The following is a 25256-nucleotide window of genomic DNA, read 5'->3' as shown; positions in this document are numbered from 1 at the left end:
ACAAAACCCAGATATTCGAATCAGGAAATTATTGCAAGTGGGGGGTCGTTTGTGTTTGACCCACAACTCCCACATCCTGCAGGTCTCTCAGTTATCCTGGAAGTCATGATTCCGGGACAGCATTGAGCTGTCAGCATTATTTCACGGTCAGTGAAGAGGTAGGGCTGAAAACTCAGAAGGCACCTGGACCATGACCCAGAGAGGGTGAAACAGAAAGAGGCACTGAACACAAAAGACTGTTTTGCTTTTCGGTTTATTCCACTTCCTGTAGGTCCCAACCTCTTTAAAGGAAAGACTAATTTCTTTCTGTATAAAATGGAGAAAAGCGTCAAAGAGTTGATGTTTATTATATCCCTGGTTGGGATCCAGAATCCCCAACAGTCTCAAGCATCAAGTCTGAAGTGATAACTGGGAGTCTGAGATGGATGGATGGACGGACGGATGGATGGATGGGTGGATGGATGGATGGATGGATGGATGAAGAAGAAGGTGGGGTTAGAGGAGTGTAGCTGGAGGATACAGACAGAGAAGGGTAGGGCATGGAACCTACCTGTGGGTGGAGAAGGACTAGTCAGCCAGGGCAAGAGTTAAGGTGACTATGAATGTGATCCTTCCCTCTCTGTGCTTGCACTCAGTCTGGCAAAGATGATATGCCCACTACACAACGGGCTTTGCGTGTGTCAACCATCGCCTGAGACGGACTAGTGAAACAACTGCTCTGCTCCCTGCTTTACAACAAAATCTGAGAGGGCAGAGGCTCCCCACTGTATCACGTGCCAGATTTTGTGGTTATTAAGCTGGGTCAACATTCAGTGACAATAGAGGGCAGACGTTGAGTTGCTCATCCCAAGGGCAGAGGATTGCCTGAACTAAGAAGATATGGGGAGGAGTCCCTGACCCTGAGTGAGGGCCATTCATCTACTGACATTCCATGTGTGGCCTCAGTCCCCATGGAAACTCTAAACCAACATAAAAATGTTCCCCCACTAAAAGAGATGATTTGCCACAATGATCTTTCTGTCCCTGGTGTAAGACTAGACCAGGTCTTCACATCAGGTTAGTCCTTTGCTATCTTTAAATGATATACTGGGGGTAAAATCACTTATGTTAGCACTGGTGAATTCAGCTGATGTCATACTGGAAAGACAAATCTGCATATCGTAGAAACAGAAGGAAATGACCTCATTGCTAAAAACGGTTTCCTGTTGACTGATTTAAATATTCAACAAAATACCAAAGACAAGGTAGTTTTTTGGGGGGCAAAAAGGGATGGGGCCCAAAATCCAAGTGTTGAGTTCTATGTGGGTAGCCACTAGTCTGCAAGCATAGAAAAAAAAGAGGTCATCTTATAGGAGCTTAGGCCTTATTTTCTTCTTACAATTTATTGATTTTGACAATTATGAGAATTATGGCTTTGAAGATTAAAGATTCTCAAATGATCACCTGCTTTATTCTGGTTGTGGTTTTGTTTTTGTTTGTTTGTTTGTTTTTGAGACAAGGTTTCTTTGTGTAGCCCTGGTGTTCTGAAAGTCTACTCTGTAGACCAGGCTACCCTTGAATTCAGAGATCGACGCCATCTTCCGACTCAGCTACTTCATTTACTGGTTGAGAGCTGAAGCTCACTGGAGTTAAGTGCTATGCCTGTCCACTCTAGAGTAACTGCTTAGTGCATTTGGGCACTTGGGGAAGGGCCGGATACAGATTTTTTTTTTTTTTTTTTTTTTTTTAAGAAAAGATACAGGCAGACTAACTTCTGGAATACCGTTTCTGGAATTGCTTCTATAGCCACCCAGAGTTTCTCCAGGAATAGCAAGATACGTCCCTCCACTTGGATATGGAATGAACATCTCTAACCTGGCATGTCTGAAACAGGGTTCCTAGTCTATCCCACTGACCCAAAATTAGCTTACGCTTAGTTTTTCCACCTTACTGGGATGGCTTCACCATCCACCCACAAGCTTAAGGTAGACATCTAAGAGTTATTAGATTTTCCTCCCATTCCTCAGTGCCAACCAGCTAGTGGTAAGCCTTACTAGTTGTACCAACAAAGCTATCTTTGGTCTTGCCGTGCCCCGCCCATCTCACAACCATCACCCTCAGCCGCACCCTCACAATGCTCTCCTAGACCACGTTTAACAGCTACCCAGTCTCTCGGCTTCTAATCTCGCCCTCTGCAAACTGTCTTCCATGCAACAACAGTGTGCTATTTTAGAAACATCATCCAGACCCGTGCCTTTCCTGCCCCAAAACCTTTCTAACGGCTTCGGACCACTCTTGGAATAGATCAGGACTCCTTGTTCTGACTTATGATAAGTCAGCGGCTCTCAACCTGTGGGTCTCGACACCCTTGGGATGGTATATCAGATCCTCTGCAAAGGAGTTATTAACATTACCACTTACAGCGGTGGCAAAATTACAGTTGTGATGGAGCAATGAAGTAACCCCGAGCTGATAGTCTCTTTTACTTTGATACACGTTACATGCATATATGTTTATATATGCATATATGCACAAACGTATATAAATAGACTGTTCTGTGTCTGTTTTCGTTGTTCCTGTGTATATGGTGTCAAGGCTGACAACTCTGCACTGGACAACCAAATAACAGCGCTCATCCATGGAGAGGCTGATTCTCCCTCCCTCAGAAGCCAGCAGTTACCTGTAGTTCTTTGTCTAGGGCTGGGACCCTGTGAAAGTTTCCCATTTCCCATGAACATAATCGTCGATACTGCCGTTTTTTCTGATCTTGTTTACGCAGCCATTGCTAGGAGAGACTTCACAGCAGACTGTTTGCTCTTTGGCTCTGACAATCATTCCACCCAGTCTCCAGAGGTGTTCTCTGAGCCAAGGGTGCTGGGGCTGTATCCGTGCAGAAGGGTATGTAATGGCGTCCATTGGGATGAGCGGCCCACGATCTGTTGATCTCTGCGTTATGTCTGGTGGTGGTTTCCTGTGAAGGTCTTCATTTGCTGTGAAGAGAGACGTCTTTGGTGAGGGACAGTAGGTACACTTATCTATGCGTATATGGATAAGATTTAGAATGTAGTAAGGAATTATGCAGGTCGAGCAAAATGTCAGTAGTAGGGTTTTTTCCCCCCTATGGTCCATAATTTCACTTGTCCCAGAAAGCTGACTAGGTTTCCAGTACCAGGCATGATTTCCCTCCTGTTGAATGAACAAGAAACTCCTTAATGTTAAACACAGCGGGGAAAACAGTTTCTGGAGTCCATAGGGAATCCGGAACCCAAGAGTCCACAGTTCCCCCAGAACAGTCTGTGTCCGTCTGACTGTCTTGCCTGTAAATGTGAGAGCCCAGCAAGCGGTGGGTCCACTCCGTCCTTGATCTCAGTGTGTTCCAAAGTCTCCTTTGTATCTAGAAAACTCAAATTCACATTTTTAGAAGGCAAGTAGGTCATTTCCTCCTTGACACCCATCCTTGAGACCTAGCAGAGAAAAAATTGCCTTTTCCTTTCTGTTTTGGAGCAACAGAAACAACAACAACAACAACAAAATTCAATCCTAATCACTCCAAGACAAAAACGGGGAGTCAGACATGCACCACTACATCTCTGACAGGCCTTTACGATCTGGTTTTATTATTCAGCTCATACGGAAATGCTAATCCCTGAGAAGGGGAAGAGGAAAGTCTCCCATGGCTTCTTCAGCACAAAGAGCTTACTGGAAACAGGAAGAAGGAGCCTTACAGCTGTGACTGCAAAGGCATACCAGGAAGGGAAAGACCAGAGCCCTTTATTTACTGCCACTGAGGAGGGAAGGGACAAGGGGTGGGGGTGACTTCTGGAATGTGAGGTGAGAAGGGAAGGTAGGTGGGCACACCTTCCTCAGCACATGAGCTCTGGAGCGACAGTGCTAAGCCACCCGGGAGACATGAGTCTGGACTTTTTTGTGCTACTTCCTAACATGACGGACTGGTAATCGTCTTTAGAGCAGTGTTAGAACCCAACCTTCTGAGCAAATCCTACCACATGTTGTAGCCCATCTGACCTCCTGCAAATAAACAATACAGAGGGCTTGGGGAGCTGGCTCAGTTGTTAAGCACATACAGCACACAAACATGACAACCAGAGTTGGGATTCCTAGAACCTAATTACATACTGTAAATGCCTGCTAGGTGTGGCGCCTGTCTCTAAGTCTAGCCTCAGAAGGCAGAGGCTGAATCCATACAGTAAAGACTCGCCGTATTGTTGGGCTTTGGGTCTGATTTAGAGACTCTGCCTCAATGAATAAGGTAGAAAAACAGTGGAGGGGCTGGGGGTCCCTGATACCCGCCAACTTTGGGCCTCTACATGCACATGCATGTGGCTACACACATACATACATACATACACACACACACCCTCTTTTGTGCACACACATACACATACATGAAAATGGCAAAAGAAAAGAATACGTGTAAAGCATGTTGTGGGGTTTTTTCGTTTTTAACAATAAAGGGCTGGGTCAGCAGCTCAGGCAGTAAAATGTCTGCCACGCAAACATGAGGACCTGAGTTAAATGCCCAGGACCCACACAACTTTGTATTAGTGCAAAGCTGTCACCCCAGCACTAGGGTCATAGACACAGGTGGATCCTTGGAGATCATTAGCCAGGCATCCTGGAAGAATCCAGGATCTCCAGGTTGACTGACAGACCCAGACTCAGAGGAAATAAGGAGGGAAGTGATTGAGGGAGACGCTGACCCTCACGTGCATGCCTGCCTACAGGTGCGTACCCACATCGCATGCACGCATGCAGACAGGAGCATACATGCGCATAAGTAAAAATAAAATGACAGATGCTATCTGAGAGTCTTAGCTTATGTCTATGGGACGGACCAAATAGGTGGTTAAGGGTTTTAATGTCCACTAAAATTCCTAAAAAAGAGAAACACGCTAACAGAGTTCTAACACTCTCTTTGCTTAGAAGATGTTTGGAGGTATACGGGGCACTCAAATTTTCAGTCTTAGACAGCAGGGACAGGACATGAGAGTGTGAGGAGGAGGCCATCGCAGAATGGATGGGGATAGAGAAGGGCTAGGGTTGCCTGGTTCACTTTCCACTTTGATCCCTTACTCTGAATCCTATGACGATCACAGGGTTTTTTTCCCTCAAGTTTGTCTGCAAACCTCAGCTCTCTGCCGGCAGCAGCGGCAGCGCCAGTCCCTTTCTCTTCTTGCGCTTCCTCAGCAAAACTGGTCCCTCAGGGGAGTTGTACTAGGCTCTCTGCCCCACACGCCTGACAACTGGATTCTCTTGGTTACTGAGAGGTTTTTCTCCTCAGTTCTCAAAAGAGTTTAGCAGAAGGCAAGGGAGGACCTAAGGGGGAACCAGGTTGGGATGGGGATGGGGTGGGCCACTGTTCTCAACTCTACCTGCAGGTGTGGCCACCGCTCTCCCCAAGCCACAGGCTCTCTGAACACTGGGGCGCAGAGGAATTCAAAGTGAATAGCCAGCAGCCTTTCTTTGGGACCTGTACTCCAATTCTCTTCACTTCAACCTGCTTTCATTCGATAGCACAGGCATTGGCTCCCGGGCCTGTGTCTGTGGCCGCTGACATGGGTGTAATAAAAAGGATTAATGCTATCTTCACCTCTTTGTTTTGTAAGAAATGATTCCATTTCCCACTTTAACTTGCTGGGAGACTAAGAAAAACCTGCATTCCAGGTAACTTTTTTTTTTTTTTAAATCATCGAAGGTTCGTGTTTTCTCAATCTCTGAAGGGATCTTTGAAGGAAGAGAGAGAGCCCTTTGCTCTGTGAAACGAGGTGATCCCTTTCACATTGAAAGTTTTTCATTGTCAAGTTCAATGTCAGGGGAAGAGTCAATGGGTGAATTACAAGTGCTCGCCACAATGGGAAGGGATTTCTACATGACAGAGGCCTAAAGAAAGCCGAACTGAATGCTGCACTGTTTCTTCTCCATAAAAACTCAGGGCGAATGGCAACTCCTCGTAACTACGGGGATCTTTCCATTCTGCTCAGTGTGGTCACCACTGCTGTTTCTTTCTTGGGCAAAATCTCTTCTGCACCACTTCTTTAGTACCACAGAGAAGGCCACAGGTACCTGTTCAGAGCAGGCCAATTTATCCGCGCAGGAAGGCATGAGAGATGAAACTTCCTCTTGTCTCAGATTGATCCATTTAGCGTCAGGAATCAAGGTGACGTAATTCAAGCTCATCTCGTGGTCATAGATGGCCCCATGCTGTCTGTGGATTTTTCCAGAGGAGCTGGGGATGTGTGGGGGCCCACTGCTGCTGCTGGAACAATGGATAGCCATGATGGAGCAGATGGGACAAGACTCTTGCCCTTGCCAAGAGAAGCTGAGTCTGGCCACGGAGAGCATTTCTGTATACTCTGGTGATTAGCTCATGGGAAACCTTAGGAGAGATGAGGAATTGGCTCTAAGAGATGGGGAACTGTATCCGATGAAGGCTTGGAACCATGCTAGAGAGAGAGGCTATGGTCCCGCTGTGGACACCAACAGTGCTTCCGTTGAGTTTCCGTCACACTGCAGGCTGCTCAATTGAGCATCATATTAGTGCCATTTCTTGTAACTATGGCCAAATAACCGATGAGGCAGCTTAAGGAAGGGAAGGGTTATAGACGTTCCACATGGCTGAGGAGGTCCCTTGGCTGAGGAAGGCTGCTTGGATAATGGGAAGGCCAGGAAGGAGAGAAAGAGGAATGCTAGCTCTCGGTTGGCTTTCTCCTTTCCCCCTTTTTATTCAGGCTAAGACAACAGCTCCTGAGATGGTGCCATATTTAGGGTAGGCTTAATCCTCTCTGGAAATGCTCTCACCCAAAGCAGTGCTCCCTATGGCCCTCGATATTTCTTCACACTTGAACATAGCCGAAAGCCTGAGATTTGATGAGTTTCTTACCCAATCAACCTGATAATCAAAATGAACCACCCAAACTAGTCATGCAGTTACATGATTATAATCCTAGCGCTTGGGAGTGGAAGAAGAAGGATCAGAAGTTCAAGGTTATCTCTGGCCAATGTTTGAGGCCAGCCTGGACTACATGAAATGGTTGGAAATAACCATCACAAATACTGCCCCGCCCCTTCACTCCAATCACTAGCTCCTGGGAGGATCTGGGTTCTGCATTTCTCCCCCCACCCCAGCCCCCAACACCAAGAGAGGTGAGAAGATGGCCTGAGGTGTTTCAGATTTTAATAGGAAGTCAATTTGCCTCCCGATGTTGGGGATTCCCCAAGCACAAGAAGAGTGCACATCTTGGGCACCCCCAAAAGTGACAGATGTCATTCTCACACTGGAGAGGGACTAATATTGTCACCTTCTGGAGGAGCCAGATTCAGCATAATGCCCTCAGCCGTCGTCACCCGTCTTTGGTCACTGATGCATTGCTTATACGCCACAAGGTATTTCCAGGGATTCAGATTGACTGGCGAGCTGGACAACTTTTAACTCAAGGGCTCACTTTCTCGAGCTCTGCTTCTTTCACTAAGCCTACTGTAATGTGGCCATGTTACACTCTTACTTTCTGTGTAACGGAGACTACCCACCAGATGCAGAGCTCTTTCTGATCCCCACATGACATCATAATTTGCATGCTCTAAAAGAAATGAGGAAATAATGTATGCAAATCCTGCAGATCTCCATAAAGTTAGAGAAAAGGCACCTACCGTTGGCATGTCGCTGTGAAGGTTGCAGACCCTGTACTCAGGAGCGGCAAGCAGTGTCTTCTATAGCACTATTGGACACGACGGCACTTCCTAGTTGCGTCTTGATAAAGGGGAAAGCTTGGAGCGGCATGGCTAGCAAACTGTCCATTTCCTGTGAAATAAGGAACGCACTGGGGGCCAAAATAGTGAAGTTATCAAGTATCTTACATGCAGACTGCCACCTTAAAAGGACTGCCACACAAGCCATGTCCCCCTCCCCCCCCCAATGATAATGTTTGCTATTGTAGTGGACAATATGGCACATTGCAGACACAGGGAACTCAATGCATTTTCCTTGGTGGTGAGAACAGCTGGAGCTAACATAAATTGTCTCTTATTTTGGTAACAAAAGGCTTGGCATTTATTAGTTTCTTGGAAGCCATAGAGGTATTTTAAAATAGTACGCTAAAAAAATGTGGGTATCATTACCAATTTTGAGGTGCTCACAATGAGATTATTGTCTCCCACCGAAACACAGCCCCTGCACCTCATGCACCCAACTTCCTGGAATGTTAGCGGCTCAAATAGCCATAAATTAATCTAAACCAAGGATTAGCGGTTGGTGCAAACCATTAACTAAGCTGCAGACTTCATTAAGCCTCCCTACCATTTCATCTTAATGAGAGACGCCGCCATCAATTCGAACTACAAGGTCTAACACTTTGGTAGCAAAACTACATTAATTCAGACTGAACGGGACTACATACAAGATGGCTCTGGAGGGCCATGATATCTAGCATTTTTCTATGCCAAATGCAGGGCCAAACGCTTAGTATGTTATGTTCTGATTTCTCCTCCCCAGAAATCAAGGGGTGGGGAAGCACTGGATGTTATCCTGACAGTGTTAGCGATGGTACAGTCAGCCTTAGGATGCCAAGCAATGTTTGCAAGACAGCTTTGCAGGAACCAGGCCTGGACTAGGGTCTTTCGCTGTCTCTCAAGGTTTCTCCCTCTGCACGCACCTCTACCCCTTCTTTCTCTGTGCATGTGCATGTGGAGGTGAGAGATCAATCGGAGGCTTCTTTGCTTAGTACAGCCCACCTTATTTGGCCTAAGGCCTTTCTTAGCCCAAGGTCTCACTGCACTCTTTTATGGGGTTCCATTGGGGACATTCTTTCCGGGTGTGAAAAGGCATTGAGCCAGCTCTGCCTAGAGCCCTACTTCCAAAGGTCATGTGGATCATCTATCGCAGGTAAATTCAATGGGGTAGATGATTATCCTGAGTCAATAATGAATATGGGGTTTTCTGAGGCAGGTAGAGGGGTTTCAACCATGTAGGGAACACAGAACCTCCCACTTTCGCTTGGGGGAGGGCGGAGCTTGTAGGGGCGGAGCTTGTCGGGGGCGGGGATGGGCGAGGGCGGGGCTAGCTTGCTTTTCAAGCCAGAGCTTGGAGGAGCACATTGCAAACATTCCCGCTGCCTTTGGCTTTCCTTTCCTGAGTGTTTTAAGGCTTAATTAATGTGTGTAAAGTGATCTGAAACACGGGAATGAAAAGAGCCAGGGACCCGCAGAGTGCCCATGATTACCTGAGGGCAGACAGCTGTAAAAGGGAGCCGGAGGGGGGCCTGGAGAGGCTGGGAGAGGACTCTGCTCAACAGCCAACTGGCTGGCCCCACGCCAACTTGGACTGTTTTTGGCAGAGTTTGGACCCATGCCTTCCTCTCAAGGCTTACAAGGCAGCTCTACTCAGGAGAAATAATTCTTCAGGGATCTGAACTGAGCGGAAGGACCAGAGCGAAGATACAAAACTATGGCCATTTTCATGAGTCAACCCTATAGCGGAGGTGATGAGACAGCATTCATCCACCTCTCTTGTCAAAGCAAGACAACTGCAAATTCCCACGTTTCGGGGGCCAGGAAGAGATGCACACAGAAACATCAAAGAGATGAATGAGTCACTGCTTTCCCCTTGACAGGCGGCACAGCGGCAGTCCCATCACCCGTAGGAGGTAACGAATCTCTTTAAAATGGTGGGTGGAAATAATGAGGCCCCGGACCCACGCTGTTGCCCTATCTCCCAAGTGTGTTAGCAAAAGGGTGAGGCTATCAGTCTCATGGGGGATGTGAAGGCTGTGACTCCACAGGGTGATGTCAAGTGGCACCTTATTGCAACTCGAAGCATCCAGAGAGGCAAGTGCTTTCTTCCATTTTCACCCGATTCTACGAAGTTTGAGAACATCGGGCACAGAGAGAGCCCCTGCACACGCCGGTGTACATAAACAGTGGGGATATATACGAGGAACCCAGGCTGTTTATGACGATGGAATTAGCAAAAAGGGTTGTTTGGGTAACCCAAAGTTATTTTGGGTCTTCATTGTGTTTCGTTCAGTGTCCCGCTTGGACTAATAGATGGGTTGTTATTGACCGCCACAACCCACAATCTGAGGGTGTGGCTGCTGACAGTACCCTACAGTTTGGAGAACAAGGTGGGTGGAGACTTGCTTTCTGGAGAACTCTTATAGCCTCACTCCAAGACCAGGTCTGTGACTATGCCATAAAACACCTAGTCTCACAACACAAGGAAGACCTACTAAGTGGATTGACCCCCCCAACCCCCCCAGAAGGAAGCCCATTTACAGTTTCTCTGCCTGAGCAATTTAAATGGCCCAAGAGACACTGTCATGCTCATTCGCCACCACAGCAATTCAGGCTGTTCCTCTCCGTATACCTCAACCCTGACCAGCTCTTACTGTCTGATGTCACTCATGGGTCTCCAGAGGGTCCTCTGAAGCCACCAATAACGGATGCTTTCATAGAAACATCTGAACTAGTACCGTGGTATCCCCAATAGGTCACCTCCCCTTCTGTCATGTAAATCATCTCCCACTGGGTCTGAGAATGATTTCTGCATCATTTGCAACATCAGGAAGTTCATTTTGTATGTGAGCTGTCCTGAACTGCAGAGTGGCCTCACACCTACTCAGACACTGTTCTGAGTGTGTTTGTGAGAGTGTTTTGGGGAGAGATTATCCTGGAATTGTTGGCCTGAATAAAGTTGATAACCTTCCACAATGTGTGTGAGCCTCAGCACACCAGCCAAAGGCATAAATAGAACAGAAAGGTCTTCTCCTGAGAAAGGGCCCTCTCAATCTGGGTCCCTCAACCTGGGACATTCCTTGGAATTTCCCCTAAACATCAACTCTTCTGGGTCTTGAGCCTGCTGATAATCACATTAGAACTACGCCACTAGCCCTGCTGGGTCTGCAGTGCGCTAATGCAAGGCTTAGGGGTAGATCGGCCTCCCTAGGTGCATAACCAAATTCTGTCTTGTTTTAAAACAGTGCCTCGCTATGTAGATGTGCCTGTCCTTGAACTCACAGGGTTCATCTGTCTCTACCTCTTCTCAAATGCTGGGATTAAAAGTGCCACACCCACCTGGCATAGCTAAATTATTAGAATAAATCTCAACCAACTTTCCCCTGCCTCCTCCTTTCTGGAACCGGTGGTCTTTTTGTCACTTTATAGGTTTTTTTTTCTTCTACCCTTCTCTACCCTTTTCCCACCCCTTCAACCCCCTCACACTAGGCAGGAGAGAAAAAAGGATACAGGGGAAAGAGGAAAGAGATCTTTTAAGTCAGGGATCAGAAAGGGGGAAACGTTAACGTTAGACTACTTCCTGCTGATTAGGGGCACTGAGTTCCATGGGGTTAAGTTTGTTTTTTGCCACCGGGATATCTAATGTCTTCTTGTTGTTTCTTCTTTTTCTTTGCGCATGACTACTTAACAAACTGTGACCCACAACAACCGACAGCCCACCATGCCTCTCAGGACCCTAGCATTTAGATAACTCCTGAAAAACACCCAGAATTGCAAATGTCACCCAATCGCAGAAGCTATCTGAAGCTAGAAAAAAATCCCACCCCTGCTAGAGCATGAGGCAAATCACAGGCAACTTCCTGCTTCCTTGCCTACGGGCTCTTCCTCCAGAGAACCCTGAACTAAAGCAAACACCTTTCTACACTTTACTCGTTCATTTAACTAACTTTCTTCCTTCCTTCCTTCCTTCCTTCCTTCCTTCCTTCCTTTCTTTTTCTCACAGGGTTTCTGGCTATACAGCCTAAGATGACCTTGAATTTCTAATCTTAGGACCTCCACCTCCTGCTGGGATCACAGATAAGTGCTGTCATAACCACTGTGATGTGTCTGTGTGATGCTGGAAAGCACTCTACCTACTAAGTTACACCCCCAGTCCCTCATTCAAAGAAGATGAGCGTGTACTATATATCAGACATCATTTTGCTTTGTTTTTGTTTCAAGACAGGTTCTCACTCTGTAGTCAAGGCTGGCCTCAGACTCTCAGCTGTTCTGCTGCCTTGACCGTGCGTGTGCTGGAATTAAAGACACGGCCAGTTCAGGCACTTTTATGTTCCAAGCTTCCTGGCACCGTGGAACTTCTGCTGCGATGTGTGGAGGAGACCGTGGATTATCAAGATCGTAGTAGATCAAACACGTTAGAAAGTGGTGAGCTCAAAGAGAGAGGTGAGAACAGAGGAAGAAGCAAGAGATGCTGGAGAAGGGACATTGGGCAAGGGCTTACGGGACATAAAAGGGGTCACGCGGAGACCGCAGTCACCTTCAAAGATCAAGGCACCCAGGCTCAAGATTTACATCACTTCTTCAAGGGACAGCGTCTCACTGGACTTCATTTTCTGACCCTCCATGGTTTGGCAATGCCTGAGGTGTTCCCTCCAGTGGACCTCCCTCTCTTCATTCTTCTGTACAGCATGGGGAAATTACTCAGGGATGATGAGTCACAGCAGAAACCTAAAAGCAACCCCAGGGTGAACAGTTCATGGGAAGTGGCCCTGTAGAAGATTCAGCGAGGGGCAGCCCAGCATATGATGACATTGGGCAGGAAGAGGAGATACCGTTCTCTGGTTTGCCTCTTCCTGCAATCTGTCATTTTTCCCTTTGTCTCCTCTGGGCCACACCCCACCAGCAGTCAACTGGTTAGGGACTCTTTGACACCTGGACGGGTACAGGCAGCCCCACAACTCAGAGGAGGATGCGCTTAAGGGTGGCTCAGAAAATAACTGACAGTTGGCACTCAGGACAGGGCAGCAGGGAGGTAATTCAACTGCAGCAGGGTGGCCACCACAGTTGTTTGCTTTAAGGACATTTGTGCCTGGTTGTTTCTTGTCAACGCCACACAAACCAGAGTCACCAGGGAAGGGGGGCCTCAGTTGAAGAACTGCCTCCGATAGAATGGCCTGTGGCCATATCTGTTGGGCATTTTCCTTTTTAGCTGATTGACGTGGGAAGGTCCATGATACCCATTGTGTGGGCAATACCATCCTTGAGCAGGTAGGTCTGGCTCTGTGTGTGTATGTGTGTGTGTGTGTGTGTGTGTGTGTGTGTGTGTGTAACTGAGGAGCAAGCCACAGTGTTCCTCTGTGGTCTCAGCTTCATTTCCTGCCTCCAGGTTCCTACTCGATCCTCTCAGTGATGGATTATGACCTGGGAATTATAAGATGAAATAAAGTCTCCCGCAGGCAAACTAGGATGATTTCATTCCCATGGCCTAGAGTATTACCTTAACCTAATGCTTGATCCAGTCACAATTGGAGGAATGAGTGAATTTGAGAATGAATGATTGAGTGACTCGGGCCTTGAGCCTGCTTAGTAACGGGGCTGCTTTGCGACATCTCACAGTTCCCTGTCGATGCTAAGGCTACTTGGATCCTACCGTTCACACCATTTTAAGGTGACACGGACACCGACACGGATGGTACAGCTGTAAAGTCATTAGTGTTTCCACAAAGAGGTCAGATAGATCCATCAGGTGACTTTTACACAAGCCCTTCCAAGTACCTCACCAGGAAGGAGCATACACCTCCTGATAGCCCTTCCCTGACTGGCCCCTTACTCAGCTGCTGTACTCTTTTGAAGTTTCTGTCTGTGAGGTTCAACATCATCCAGTCCTTCACCTGGCTAGGGACAGGTTGGAACACATCATGAGAAGTGACACTCGGTTTTGGAGGGGGGTGGGGGGTGGGGGGGAAGGAGGAAGTGGAAGGCCACAAACAGATCTGGCTGCTAACTTTCCCACGGGCGCAGAAGAGACGAGAAGTGACTCCCCAAAGGGCCATCAGATGCCAAGTGCTGCTGGGTTGGCTCAGGGATATTCAGGGATAGTGAGTGGGTCTCACTAATGGCTCACCTTATATCTAAGATACTTAACTTTGGGGCCCACAAAACCTTTCAGAGGGGACACTAGAAAGTGATCAGTTTCTACTGCAGATACACACAACGCGTATAAAGCGGTCAGTCGTGTGTCTGACAGAAAAAACAAAAACAAAAACAAAATACAGCAACAGTGTACCTGGGTGACTAAGGCACTACTTAACTGGGAGCTAGAAGCCCCCAGAGAGAAATCTGAATGGTCCAGCTCCTTCTAGCAAAATTTCTCAGCAGTGACTAAAATATTCTCAAGTACTTCATGTGGCCATGCTATAGACTGGGGCTCTGTTACAGGTAAGAAGGGATGCTGGAATCCTACTGCGTTCCCACAGTGCTTGCAGAGAGGTAGGAGGGGGACAGATGGTATCTTGCTGCAAGGGGTTGGGGGTTGGGGTGGAGAGACCTGAGGGAGAGATTCCATCCTCACTGGTCACCAGTCAGGGAGCTTCAGACCAGTCCTTTCTTGAACCTCCATTGCCTGTTTTCTCTTGGAGGCGTGGTAAAGATCACAGGAGAAGTACTTTGAAGATGGGGGAAAGTACCACGTTACAACACTAGGTGTGAAAAGAGTCACCTGTGATGTTCATTTAATAATGTTTAAAAATCTTCCATTACCTTTAGCTTTACCATTACCTTTAGCCTGCACTAGAGAGGGCAACGGCACTTTTCAAAGGGACATTTTCTGCTCTCGAAATAGAAGTCAGAAGCCGCGGTTTTAGTTTTCTTTTTGGTGTAAACCACAGCACCGACCTTTGTTGCTATTAGCAGTCTGACTGAATCGTGACCTTCTAACTTGGTGGTATCTGAAGGCTCAAAGAATTCTTGAAGGAACACTTGCCAAGCCTTTCAAACAGGTTTCCTCAACTGAAGCACTGTTATGAATTAGGGGCTAATGGAATTGTCTTCTTAAAGGAGAACCTGCAAGATTTAAGTGACCTTCCAGGTGGGCCACAGTAAATACAGAACCAAAAAGTCGCGCGAGAGCCAGGAGGGTGGAGGTGGGTTGGGGTGGGGTGGGATGGGGGTGGGGCTGGGAGCAGTTGGTTTAGTTCAACTCTTACAAGGTAACACTCTTGCTCAGAAAGAAACGTAGAATTTTTACAGTCCCCCTAATGGTAACGAGCTGATCTGTGAACTAATCTAGGATCATAATTTACTTTTGGTTTATGGGATTTGCGAATTTTTCGCATTTGTTTTAATTTGTAATTAAGTTTTCTCTACGAGGCACACCATATGCCACCATTAATTCTCTCTAGTTGATTTCTTAGGAGATACATGGGTGCATATTTTGATGTAATTTTGGAGGTCTTTTGAAAATCAGATGACTACGTGGTGAGCCATATGGGGCTTTGTTATTTAAAACACAAATTATAAAGCTAGAGAAATCAGAATGGAAAATAAAAAAAAATGTTAATGGGGGCAAATTGGGGGGGAAAGTGGTTTCAAGCGCACGAACTGTCCACTTTTTTCCCTCCCGGATACTCTGAAATCTCCGAGGATCCCGCGATGTCTCTTACCTTCTGCAAGCGCACTCTATACCACAGGTGCACGGAGCAAACCTCTCGGCCACGCTTGTGCATTCCGCCCGGGCTGCAGATTCTAGCATCTGCCTTCTGGGAATTCGGCGGGAGCCAGCGCCTTTCTTTGCACACCCAGGCTTTGGCACTGAGCTCCGCTTTCTCCGCACCCAAGGCTGCACGGCTTTCCCGCTCGTGCTTTCCCGGGACTCCCCCCCTCCCCCGCCGCCCCGCAGTACGTGCAGGCTGCAGAGCGGGCCGCGGCCGGGGCGGCGAGCGCTAGGACCCAGCAGGACTCCGGGCCCGGGTGGGAGCCGAGCCGCCGACCCCGGGCAGGCGCCGGGCGCTGGAGCCGGGTGTTCCGGCCGCGGTCCGTGCAGCTCGGCTGGGAGACGGCGCGAGCCGGCGGCGGGGCCCCCCGCGAGTCCAGCGCCGCTGCAGCCCCCCAATGCGGCCGCGAGAAGCAGCTGGGGGGCAGGCGATCGAAGGTAAGGAAAATCCAGCTCGCTGGCTGTCTAGCGAGCCTCTGCCCGGGTTAGCATTGTCACCCCAAGCCTCGCTGCCCAGGCTGCCCATTTTGGGGGGCACCCTTGGCTTTTTATCTTAAGGTGTCCGCCCCCATCTGTGCACCTAGTTTCGGATTGATTTATAGCATGCAGCCCAGAATGGGGAAGATCCAGGGATGGCGAGTTGCTTATTTTCGTTAGTTTTTGTCTCAAAAGTAAGTTCATTTAAAAAAAAAAAAGAAAGAAAGAAAAGGAAAGAAAGAAAAGTTTTTTTTCTGGAATTTGTAGATAGCTGGTTTTACATTTTTATTTTAAAAAATCCCAGACAATGGATATTTATAAAAATTACCGAATAATTGATGTAATTCTGTTAATGACTTCGGAGGGAGGCGGCTTTGGAGGGTCCCCAGGCATGACTAGTATTTTCAAGGAACTAACGTGTTAAATGTGGAGTTTGGTTGGGGCAGAGTTACAGCATCGCTGTCGTAACTGTTTTGCTATCAATTATAAACAGAGTGTCTATGGGCAGTTTAAACCTCTTTTTCAAATACCGGAGCTGCATATCCCGGCGTGACATGGACAAACCGGAGTGTCCGTTGAAGGAAGCAGGAGTGTTTCTGTTTTTGGAGAAAAACGTTGTTTTGAGGAGAAAACCCTAGATTCCTAGCCCGGGAGACTATTTTTCATGCTTTGTTTATAGTCTGGGAATGACATTTGGGAAAGGGGGACGCGGTCTTTCTTGGGAGCTTTTAATCGTGGGGGTTATTAATTTATTTAATTTATTAGTTTCAATTGGTTGGGCTCCGGGAGCCTTCCGTCACCAGGTTGTGCTAGCGTTGGGACACATGATTGCGAAGGGGAAACTGCCAGCTCTGAAAGGACTGGACCCGGCTGGTGGAAGCTCCCCCGTGGCGCTGTTGTAGGCTGGGTGCTCCAGGCTCATTGAAGAAAATGGGAATGGCTTTTCCTGGCTGAGGAAGACATCAGTATTTCCCTTTTGTTCCCTGTTTTTTCATTGATCTCCAGCTCTGCCTTAGCCAGGGGGAGCAGCTCAGAGGGTGCAGAGAGCCCTGAAGACTGCACGAATGTCTGGAGCCCGCTCTAACTCTCACACTGATTGGTCAGTCAGATGGGGACTTAGGAAAACAGTCACCCGAAACCTTCTTTTAAAACCTTGTCTTAATTTCAGATCTGCCTTCTCGTACATGGGTTCCTGCGTGGTTTCTTTTTTGATCTGGGTGCATCTGGCTCTCTCTGGGTGTCTTCATCTTTAATTTTTTGTTGTTGTTTCTATCCAGATAAAGTAGGCCATTTTGGTGACAAATTTCTTTGCAGATGTCAGCTCCTAGCTTGCACTGATAGATGTGGGGCTTCACAATACAGGCTCAGTGATTTCTGTTCGTAAGTTGTAGAATGCAAAGTCAACTTGGAATTAATTTTTCCTAATTTTTTTTTCAATCTGAGCATTTAAATAGCTGCACCAACAGATGGATGCTTAACTGTATCATTACTTTGATAATTTAAGTGCCTTGTGAATTAGCGTGTTTCTCGCGCTAAATCTAAGTCTTTAGACAGTGAAAGGGAAAACAGACAATGAGGGGCAAGCAATCATGATCAGCTTGCAGACTGTTGCAAGAAATTGTGGCGTCTGCTTTGAGCAGAATACATTCACATCCAAGAAGGGGGGGGGGTGCTGTGGGGGCGGAGTTCTCTCACCACAGAAGGCTGAATTAGAGCTAGGCATGAAGCGGGATCTCTGTAAGACAGCCTGCCGCTTCTGGACATCTTCATTTGAGCCTTAAAGTGCCTCATTAAAGAAGCTGGGTCCCAGAAGTTGTTAACCGTATAAACACTTTTCTGATTGGTTTAAATATTTAGACACAGGAAGTAGATGGTATCTAGTAACCCAGGAATGGAGACACGGTTGTCATAGAAACTGAGGAGTGTAACCCCACCCCACCCCCACCACACATGCATTCACTACCATGACCACCACTTAAAAAAAAAAAAAAAAAAAAAAAGCCCTGCCTGTCATCACAGATGCTTGGAGAACTTGCTGGCTTCTGTTAGTGTTCCCACAACATCTGTTGAAACCTGAGACCATGCCTGTCAAACCAAGGTCATTTTACAACAACCAAAAAAAAAACCAAAAAACAAAAAACAAAAAAAAACCAACACACACACACACACACACACACACACACACACACACACACACACACAAAACAGCCCTCTGGATTTCATAACTGTATTTTTATTGAAAATAGTTCAGGGGAGAGCCCAAATGCCAGGGTGAGTGTTCATGCTTACTTAGCATTTCCCATCCTCTGAGTTGAACAAGGGAAAGGCTGCAAAGAATACATGTGAGCCATTAATGGTAGAGCTGTGCGTCTGCTCCTAGAGGTGTGTGTCTACTGTTAGCACAAAAGTCCTTTCTGCAGCCTTAGAGACCAGAATGCTGCCTATGGAGGGAGGGCCCTTTGGCAAAGGTGCAGTGAAGTGTCTTGATGCTTGCTGGCTGATTCCAGGTGGAGCTGAGGCGTTTGATCTTGATGGTCTCTAGGATTCTGGACAGGTTCTCTTAGGCAGCCTAGGGCTCTGGGGAGCCAAGGGCAGGGTGTTCTTGGCGGCTGGGCGGGGAGAAGAGGAAGTGCTCCTAAGTGGGATGAGGACGGTTTCCAGACAGCAAATACAACTGCCCAGCTGGTTTAGAAGCGTTTCCTCTCCTGTGAATGGAGAGTGCTGCTACCATTTTGAGGCTATTTTAGGGGTGGGGGGGTCCCCCAATCCATGAGTACCCATATCAGCTATGTCTTAATTCATGGTGAGGGATATCAAGGAGAGAAGTCCAACCACCTCCCCCAATGCTATCTTTTCATTCATTTCGCTGGTCGGAAAATAACCAGGCCTACCTCTCCTAAATTTCCACCTTGAAGCGCTTCAGTAAAACTTGTCTACATAGCAATCAACACATTGCCTAGAATTTGACCCGTCATGCCAATGGCAATCTTTAAATTGTGTTTTCTAATATTTATCATTATTAATTATGTGTAGGTGTCTGCATGCGGGTATGAACATATAACCAGAGGTCCTTGGAGCTGAAGTTACAGACCGTTGTGAGCCGTCTCATGTAGGCGCTGGGATCCGAACACAGGTCCTCTGGAAGAGACCTTTTAACCACTGAGCCATCTCTCCCTTTTTTTTTAAACTACTGAGCCAGATGCTCTTTTAAAATATTGGTTTGTTTGTTTGTTACTTTTCAAGACTGCACTCCTCCGTGTATCCCTAGCTGTCCCGGAACTCACCCAGTAGAGCAGGCTGGCCTCAAACTCAGAGATGCACATTCCTCTGCCTCCCAAGTGCTGGGATTAAAGGCATGCACCACCCCCCACCCTGCCAGACTCCTAAATTTCAAGTTCTTTATATTTGTTTACAAATAACGTCTCCCCATACGTGGTATATTTAGCACTGCACTGGTTTTTTTCTTAAAGCGGTTTTAAAACTTACTTAAATTGTAGTTTGATCCTTCTGAAAGAATATCACATTGCCCTTGTTTTCCTCAACTGAGTGCCTCAAGGAGGGGGAGGGGGGAGAGACAAAGAGCTCCTGGATATGTTTTAATGCTGATTTTAATATCCTATATCGATGGCGTGGCCAACAGCTTAGAGCCAGCCGTGTGGTGTCCATGTTCCGATTAGGGGTATAGTTCACGATCCCACATTATCAAATATTTGGCGCTCCGGGACTTGATGGCATAAGTGGTCCCTCTCAGCAAAGGATTTCCTGTTGAGAACTTATCTGCGAGTTCGGCAGACTGCCATTGGCAGGAAACCTGTCAGTTACTTGTTTTCACAAACAGAAGGAAGTGAATGAGACTTGTTGGTTTCCAGAATCTACCTCGATTCGCTCCGGCCTGCCCCAGAGTTTGCTCAGTTCAAAGAAGGTGACCGTGAGCTATACAAACGAACGTGAGCTCTTCGGCGCTTCTGCAAATTTCTGTTTTGACTTGAGAATTAGAAGAATTAATCCTTGCACTGTCAGGTACAGCGTCGTTCACCAATACAAATGAGCAAGGAGCTCAGTGACGTCCTAACTCGGTCCCAGTTGTCAGAAAGTCACTGACAGAGTCGTCGAAGCTGGCATTGTTTTGATGTCTGTGCCACATTTTTAACAGTAGTTCCAGAATACCAACCAAATGCCAAAGGATGGAGGGAGGGAGGGAGGGAGGAGGAGGGGGGGGGAGAGAGAGAGAGAGAGAGAGAGAGAGAGAGAGAGAGGAGTTGCCCTTCCCTCCTTGCTTCTGAGGGGAAAACATTTATAAAGAACATATTTCAGGTACGTGCCAACCTTGCTGGTAACAGGAAGCACAGGGTAGGCAGGTGTGGGTTTGTAAAGAAGTGCCTGAGAGATACATCACAATTTTAAAAGTATTTACTACTTGAAACAATTATTTACCTCATTTCTTTTTAATGTTGGATAGTCACGAGTTTAATTGTTTTGATTGTTTTGATTGTTTTGATTCTTGAATGTTCTGAATTCTGGAGGGGTGGGAGGAAGGGCAGGCCTCTTTGTAGGCTGTAAGTAGCAGACGCCTGCCCCCCCCATAAGAGAACCACACACTTTTTCTTAGGCATCGTTTCTGTTTTCTAGTGAGCGCCGAGTAGAATCTTAGGCAAGAGCCTGATGTCTGAATTGCGTCAAAGAAGAGCTAGCTATTCTAGAGGAACCAGGAGCCCAGAGGTGGTGACCATCCTCCAGGCAGCCCCCGAGCTGGCTCTAGAACTCAGAACTCTGCCAACAGAGTTGCAAACCTGCTGCTTTTAAAATGCCCCAAATATTCTCCTAAGGAAGTGGCAGGGAACTGCCTTCGGGGCCCTGTGCCAGCTCAGCCAAAAAGAACTTTTGCCTGGGCGATTTCAGAGGACCCTTGTTCTCAGAGAGAGGAGGAGGGGAAAGGTAACGATCACTTGTGTCTCACAGCGCATCCTGAGAAACGACTGGGAACCCAGAGAAAGGTCTGACCGGTCACAGCAGGCCTGTTACAATGAGAGAGGGGCAAGTCTTTTTTAGGGGTGTAAAAGTGCAGGCCTCCTATATAAGCTATAGGGATGGCCTGTGGGCATGACCAGGATGGCCCACTGTCAACTTGCTGGGATTGCTTGGATTCAGTCTCTGTCAGTGGGGTTCTGTCAGGGGTGGAGACGGCTCATGTAGAGTCATCTGGGAAGGGGAGCTCTGCTGAGCTGTGTCCATCGGCTTGGTGGACTCACGTGTTCTAAGGTGATAACACACAGATGATATTTGAATATCATCACATAGACTCAGTTATCCTGTCTACTGTGAGAATGTTCTGGAACAGTAGTATGTATGTAGATTGCGCTCAGGTTTCCCTTTTGTTCCAGATGTAAACGGTAGTGGGGACTTCTAGGTGTGCTGAACAGGGGAACCCTCTTCTACCTTGCGTCTAACTCTTTTCTTTATTCTTTATATCATTATTGGTGTGTGTGAGTAAGTGCAGCTGTGCATGTGCGGGTCGGAGCACAGGTTGGGTTCTAGGGGTTGGTTTCTGTTTTCTATTTAGCACAAAGTGGGATCTCATGCCAGCCTTAGTACCCACTGAACCATCTGACCAGCCTTACCCATGGTTTCCACAAGTCCATGAGCCGAGCCAGGGGTATGGAGACAGCGGCAGAGACCGGAGCGAGCTGAAGGGAGTTGGATTGTTCCGAGGGACACAGCATTGATCCTCGGAGGTCGCACAGCCGGGGCGTCTAGAAGAAGAAAACGACACAGAGCTCCTACTCTCCCTTCTCCCATTCTTTGCATTGTGTTCGCTCCACTCCCACTGTCTGCATGGGGCTGGAGATCATGATTAAAATAATCAGTGTTGGAGGAAGCCACAGAGCTTCCAACCATTTTTTTTTTTTAAAGAAAGCATTTCCTCTAAAAGATGAAACTAGTAGAGAGCCCAAAATTGTCGGCCACAGTAGTGGATGGAAATGATTGTGGGTAACTTCCAGTTATTGAATTGCGCTGAATAAAGCTTTTCATGGGTAGGCTGTTTAAGGCTCCTCCAGCCTCCTCCCACCTGCGTTTCAAGGAAGGAGTGTGTAGAGCATTGGAAAACCAGGGGAGCCTTCCGAGGCCATTCAGGATGGCATAGCTATTTAGCTTTGGAGCGGGGTGCTACACCTCAGTATTCTTGGAACTTGTTTTTGATTTTGACTGTTTAGTCACTTTGGTTTTAAGACAGGCTCTCTTATATCCTAGGATGCCCAGGAACTTGCTATGTAGTCAGGGATGGCCTTGAACTCCTGATCTTCCTGCCTGGCTACAAGTGTGCAGCCTCTCGCTCGCTTTGTGTGGTGAAGGGACTGAACCCAGGTTTTTGTGCATAGCAGGCAGGCACTCTATCAAGGGCTCAACCCAAGGGCTTGCTTCTTTAATGGAAGGATGCCCACCAGTTACCAGGATGATGCTGTGGTTGTCCCTGAAGGGCTTTTCTAAGTGTGACCCAGTGTGTGCCCGGTGCAGAAGCAAAGGTCTGGAGTGAGCGGAAGGGAAGGGGATTTTTAGCATGTCATACAAGGTTGATTTTGGAAACGCAGAAAGATGTCCTTGTGCCTAAAAATGTTCTGATTTAACAAACTTAATAGTTTTGTATAGGTGAGCCTGGTGGTAGTAGTGGTGGCGCATACCTTTAACCTCAGCCCTCGGGAGGCAGAGACAGGTAGATCTCTGAGTTCAAGGCCAGCCTGGTCTATAAAGCTAGTTCCAGGACAGCCAGGGCTACACAGAGGGACTCAAAATAAAATAAATAGTTTTATAGACTTTAAAATGAAACCAGCTAGACACTACTGATGAGCTAATAACCATCTCTGAATTAAAATCATTGTGTCATTTCTTGGGACTATATTAATATGTAGAATGGTCTCTTGAGAAATAAAAACTTTCTCTGGGCGACATCGGCCATATTGGATGACTGAAGAATCACATTGTCCCAAGAAGGGGTTTGTCTCACTAGATCCTACTTGCTGCCTTACTTCATTTGAGTTTCATAATAACCCAGTGTCGATGTCAATAACTAGTAATGACTGTGGCGTGAGTGCTATACACGAGGCAAGAGCATCCCTAGAGCCACCGATTCTCTAAGAACCAGCTCATTTCTACTTCCAGTTCCTGAACCCAAGCTACAACCTTTGCTACCCACTGACCACACACAAGCAATCTGATGATTTCTTGCCCAGGAGTGGTAACAGCGCCTTCCACAGATGAAATGGAGTCTTCCCCCTAGAAAAAGGGGAGCGGAGGATGATGAAGGTTCTTGGTGTTTCTGGGAAGAAAAGGGATTTTGCCTGTTGACTTTCCTGTTCACATCTATGACCAGAAGTGATGGGCGGGGCCTCTTAGGTCCCTTGTTGGTGAGTTTCACTTCTTCATCTACACCTTTTTGATTGTCTTTAGCCATTTTGCCATCCCCGAGCACATTGACTTACTTGGTAAACACATGACCCTGCTCACTACATCGGCTTTTTTCTGAATTCTATGATGGTCTGCCCAGTCTAGTCACTGGTGGCATTTCTAACCCTTAAACAGATTTCCTGACAATATTCAGGTTTGGACTTAGGAACCGCTCAACAGGCTTCTGTGTGCAAACACAACAGCAGGTCTGTAATCGCTTTTTTATTCGATCATCCTCTGGGCATCCTACTGTGCTTTGCATACTTGTGGCTGAGTGGTTAGAACCGGCAGTCGGAGAGATTCGGCCATGTGTGTTCTCGAGAAGGGGTCTGATAAATGATTCAAACCGGATGGGATGGATTCCTGCTTCCCAGGTGTGAAGGTCGTGTATTTCACATGTATGACATCACTTCAAGGGGTCAGTTGAGGAAGGTGCTAAAGACGTGTGTAAATGTAGGGAAATGGACCGTCCACGAATTCAGAGAACATTAATTAGACTCCTACTGCATACCATCGACTGTGCCCAATCCCAAGTAGCAAACAGTGTGCTACTTGCTCTGGAACTCAGGCTAGCGTTTTAAGTGGAACTCTTCCAGAATGTGGCTCTCTTAAACTCTGTATTCTGAGACCATCTTTGCAAGGACAGTTGAAGGTTATATTTATTACCCGAGAGCTGATCCCAGGAAGGGCCAGGGAGGCAGCCAACAGTGAGTGAGATGTCTGTCTCTGGAGCACTGGGCACACTGAAACTGTGTGGGAACTGGAACTCTCAGCCTCTGGTTCAGGACCACTCTCAGGGGACTCACATTTTAGCATCCGAGGTCCCCATGTGAGCTGACAGAGCAAGCTTTGTCCCGAGAAGGTGTTTGGGACTGGACACCTTTGGGAGGTAGATATGTCAGGCACAAAGGGGACAAGGCCAGGGTTGTCTTAGCAGTTTTCACTGTTACCCTGTGTTCACCAGCTCCTTCTCCAGTCTTAGAAATATAGTTGTGCGTTTGTGTGTGCATAAGCATGCATGCACACGTGTGTATACTGTATGTATGTGAATGAGTGTACATGCACACATGGGCTCTTGGAGACCATATGTCAGCATCAGGTGTCTTCTTCCTCAGTTGCTTTCCACCTTGTATTTTGAAACATGGGTCTCTCACCAAACCTAGAGCTCTTGGCTTTTGACTAGACTGGCTGGCCAGCAAGCCCTGGGGATCCTCCTGTCCCTGCTTCTCAGTGTTCACATTACAGGTGGGGCAGCCCTTTATGAAGATGGGAAAAAATCAGGGCCTCATGTTTTACACAGCAAGCGCTTTACTGAACCATCACCCTAGCCTGGACAGGTGTCTTTTTAGCCACCTTGTGAGCTTGCGAATGAGTAAATGTCCCTAGAGAGTGGGATTTTCATGTGCAGAATGGGATCAAGGGGATGGGATGGACGGTTCAGAGTCATTTGGGTGGAAACCTCCAGGAAGGAAGTGCCTGTTTTCTGTCTCTCTCGCCCTCCTCATTTTCCAGGTTAGTAAGCTTGGACTCTGTTTTCACCCCCAAGCACCTGTGTCACCCCCAAGGCTTCTGTTGCTGCCTTTCAGTTCCTCTTGTCTTAAATGAGTTCTGTCTGGTGCCCCGCTCTGTGACTCCCATGTGTGACCTCAGGGAGGCTGTGTCCTGATAGCTTCTTCTCTTTCTATACTCTCAGAGCCATCTACCCCGAAACTGCTCACCAGGTCTGAATTTTGACGCTAGACCTCCTTTTCCCGACTTATTTCCGCCAACCCAGCTGGGTTCGTTGGGGGAGTTACTTAACCTTAGACTCCAGTCTTGGCTGCTGTTTCCTTAAGTAACATGGGAATCCTAAAAGGATTATTGGAGAAGCTAAATCCTAGAGTCCTTGAAAAAGGACGCATCA

General features: G+C 47.3%; 2 protein-coding genes across 29 annotated transcripts in view; one reads left to right on the top strand and one right to left on the bottom strand.

The window, feature by feature from the left end:
- Positions 1-237: 237 nt before the first annotated feature.
- On the bottom strand, positions 238-23360 carry LOC102550560 (uncharacterized). Its single transcript, XM_087555013.1, has 6 exons — positions 23248-23360; positions 22361-22436; positions 21532-21663; positions 15387-15853; positions 7648-7817; positions 238-2969 (listed from the first exon to the last, which is right to left on the bottom strand). Exons 1-5 carry the CDS (start codon positions 23358-23360, stop codon positions 7685-7687), a joined length of 921 nt encoding a protein of 306 aa, XP_087411139.1. The 3' UTR covers positions 238-2969; positions 7648-7684.
- Foxn3 (forkhead box N3) overlaps positions 13743-25256 on the top strand; it is a 381706-nt gene continuing 370192 nt past the window's right edge. For 20 of the 28 annotated variants that reach the window (XM_087553395.1, XM_087553387.1, XM_087553375.1 and 17 more), the window contains exon 1: positions 15736-15874. The gene's annotated coding sequence lies outside the window, so the exon portion shown is untranslated. 28 annotated transcript variants of the gene reach the window in all.

The sequence above is a fragment of the Rattus norvegicus genome, chromosome 6 (assembly GCF_021556685.1).
Source record: "Rattus norvegicus strain SHRSP/BbbUtx chromosome 6, alternate assembly SHRSP_T2T, whole genome shotgun sequence".
Taxonomy (NCBI): domain Eukaryota; kingdom Metazoa; phylum Chordata; class Mammalia; order Rodentia; family Muridae; genus Rattus; species Rattus norvegicus.
Note: the sequence above shows the minus strand (reverse complement) of the source record. Positions and strands in the feature narration are given on the sequence as shown.

Coding starts and splice junctions, on each gene's coding strand:
- LOC102550560 (XM_087555013.1), bottom strand. CDS start 23,360: ATGGCTAAAGACAATCAAAAAGGTGTAGATGAAGAAGTGAAACTCACC. Junction 22,437..23,247: donor GTGAACAGGAAAGTCAACAG/GCAAAATCCCTT, acceptor CGCTCACTCCAG/ACCTTTGCTTCTGCACCGGG. Junction 15,854..21,531: donor TGGACTTGTGGAAACCATGG/GTAAGGCTGGTC, acceptor CCTGCCCCCCAG/CTGCTTCTCGCGGCCGCATT.